The sequence below is a fragment of the Galeopterus variegatus genome, unplaced genomic scaffold (genome assembly GCF_000696425.1).
Source record: "Galeopterus variegatus unplaced genomic scaffold, G_variegatus-3.0.2 Scaffold9618, whole genome shotgun sequence".
Lineage (NCBI taxonomy): Eukaryota > Metazoa > Chordata > Mammalia > Dermoptera > Cynocephalidae > Galeopterus > Galeopterus variegatus.
Window position 1 is genome coordinate 44,368 of NW_007735729.1, and position 2,451 is coordinate 46,818.

Here is a 2,451-nt window from a genome sequence, read left to right on the forward strand (position 1 = left end):
TAAAACTGGAAGAGACCCGAGAGGTGCAGAACCTGAGGAAGAGGCCCAATGGGGTGAGGGCTGTGGCCCTGCTGGTGGGAGAGAAGGTACAAGAAGAGACCACTCCAGTGGACGATCCCTTTCAGATGAAGACAGGCGGTATGGTGGACATGAAGAAACTGAAGGAAAGGGGCAAAGATAAGATCAGCGAAGAAGAAGAAGACCTCCACCTGGGGACATCGTTTTCTGCAGAAACCAACCACAGGGATGAGGACACGGACATGATGAAGTACATTGAGACAGAGCTAAAGAAGAGAACAGGGATTGTGGAGCACGAGGAACAGAAAGTCAAGCTGAAGAATGCGGAGGACCGTCTTTATGACCTTCCAGAAAATACCCGTGTCTCCTCAGCAAAGAAGACTGAGGAGGTGCTTTCCAACCAGCTGCTGAGCGGCATCCCCGAGGTGGACCTGGGCACTGATGCTAAAATAAAAAATATCATTTCCACGGAGGATGCCAAGGCCCNAGGGATGAGGACACGGACATGATGAAGTACATTGAGACAGAGCTAAAGAAGAGAACAGGGATTGTGGAGCACGAGGAACAGAAAGTCAAGCCGAAGAATGCGGAGGACCGTCTTTATGACCTTCCAGAAAATACCCGTGTCTCCTCAGCAAAGAAGACTGAGGAGGTGCTTTCCAACCAGCTGCTGAGCGGCATCCCCGAGGTGGACCTGGGCACTGATGCTAAAATAAAAAATATCATTTCCACGGAGGATGCCAAGGCCCGTCCCCCGGCAGAGCAGCAGAACAAGAAAAAAGATGGTGAGACATCCTTTGTGCCCATCAACATGGCTGTGAATTATGTACAGCGCAACAGATTTTATCATGAGGAGCTCAATGCCCCAATACGGAGAAACAAAGAAGAGCCCAAAGCCCGGCCCTTAAGAGTGGGTGACACAGAGAAGCCAGAACCTGAGAGGTCCCCTCCTAACCGCAAACATCCTGCTAACGAGAAGGCCCCCACTGATGACTACCACTATGAGAAGTTCCAGAAGATGAACAGGCGGTACTGAGGTGTGCACAGTGGGATGTAAATACCACCTTCCCTCCCCGCCCTCCCATGAGAAAAGGCTTCCCGGAGAGAAGCCTGCCCATTTGCCAGCAGACAGTTCCAAAAACAGGCTGACATTATGAAACAAAACAACGTGCGGTTTTCCTACTTGGAGATGAACTCTGTTCCTGTGAGCATTATTAAAACTTGTTTGTAAATATGTCGACTTTCTCTCAATATTTGTTCTGGGTCAGGAGGAAACAGCTGTGTGTTCCTGGTGTGATAATGCCCTTTAGATTGTGTTTTTATCATTGTATATGCCATCAAGTCTTTTTCAGATATTTGGAACAGGGCTCAGAAATGCGTCCTTATTGTTTAGAGCATGTCCACCTGATAGCAGAAAAATCCAGGATACTGGATCAAAGGGATATTGGATTTTTGCAAAGTTACCTGTTTCTTTTCATTAAAAATGAAAAAGCAAAAACTAAAAAAAAACAAACAAACAAAAAAAAAAAAACAAAAACAGGGACCCGGCCCAGGGAGGGTGCCCATGAATATTCAGGCCGAACAAACATTAGCCACCTCCTCATTTTGCAGTTAATGAACCTATAATGAGCTCACACCCGTTAACATCAGCTTAACCACACTGTCAATCAGCTTGCCCTTGTTCAGAACCGTGCTGTTTCCTGCACAGGAAACAAAACCGCGAAGACCACAACATATGCGCACTAAAAAGGATCCTAGGTGCAAATGACCAAGAGTAGATTTTCCACAAGTGGCGCTAGGCCCAAAAGGGCAAACTTAAGGGAAAACTGACCGCACCTGAGCTTTTCCTACAGAGCCCCTCACTGCGCATGCAAGGAAGCAAAAAGAGCTTGCACTTGCGAAAAGCAGCAAACCCCCTTTTCCTCCCCCTTTGACTTGTATATTCCTCCCCTAATTAAGTTAGAGACCCTCCCTCTCATAGAAATCAAGATATAAGCCTCCTCCCTGAAAAACCACTGCACTCTTCACTCGTGGGGACGCTCAGACACATTCCTGCCCGTACTTACACTTTGCAATAAACTGTGTGTGAGTGTGACGCTGCCGTGTGAGCTTGAAATTATTGCGAGTTCTCGACGGGATCCCTCCCTCGGGAAATCCAAGAACCCGTGTCTCTGACGTCTCTTCTGTGCTTCCCACGTCCTCCAGTCTGCAGTGGAACAGGCAGTAGCCGAAGCCCCAGCAGCTGTCGTGGGCCCGGTGGGAAGGTGGGCGGGCAGCACAGAGGCCTCCCCCGTGGTCCAGCTGCGAGTCCTCACCAGCGTCCCCGTGCGTGCTTTCTCATGAACCCTTTAGAGTCTGAGCCACTGTTATTCTGGGTTTGCTGTTATACGCAGCCAAATGCAACCCCTAACTGATATATTCTTGCTGTGCCAT

General features: G+C 48.7%; 1 protein-coding gene across 1 annotated transcript; it reads left to right on the plus strand.

The window, feature by feature from the left end:
• Positions 1–2: 2 nt before the first annotated feature.
• LOC103609442 (uncharacterized protein C9orf78-like) lies at positions 3–1,054 on the plus strand (the record flags this gene model as incomplete). The annotated part of the gene is made up of 2 exons (XM_008593765.1): positions 3–260; positions 524–1,054. Coding segments are annotated over 2 exons (789 nt in total), but the record flags the coding sequence as incomplete, so codon positions are not given.
• Between the last annotated feature and the right edge of the window lie 1,397 nt (positions 1,055–2,451).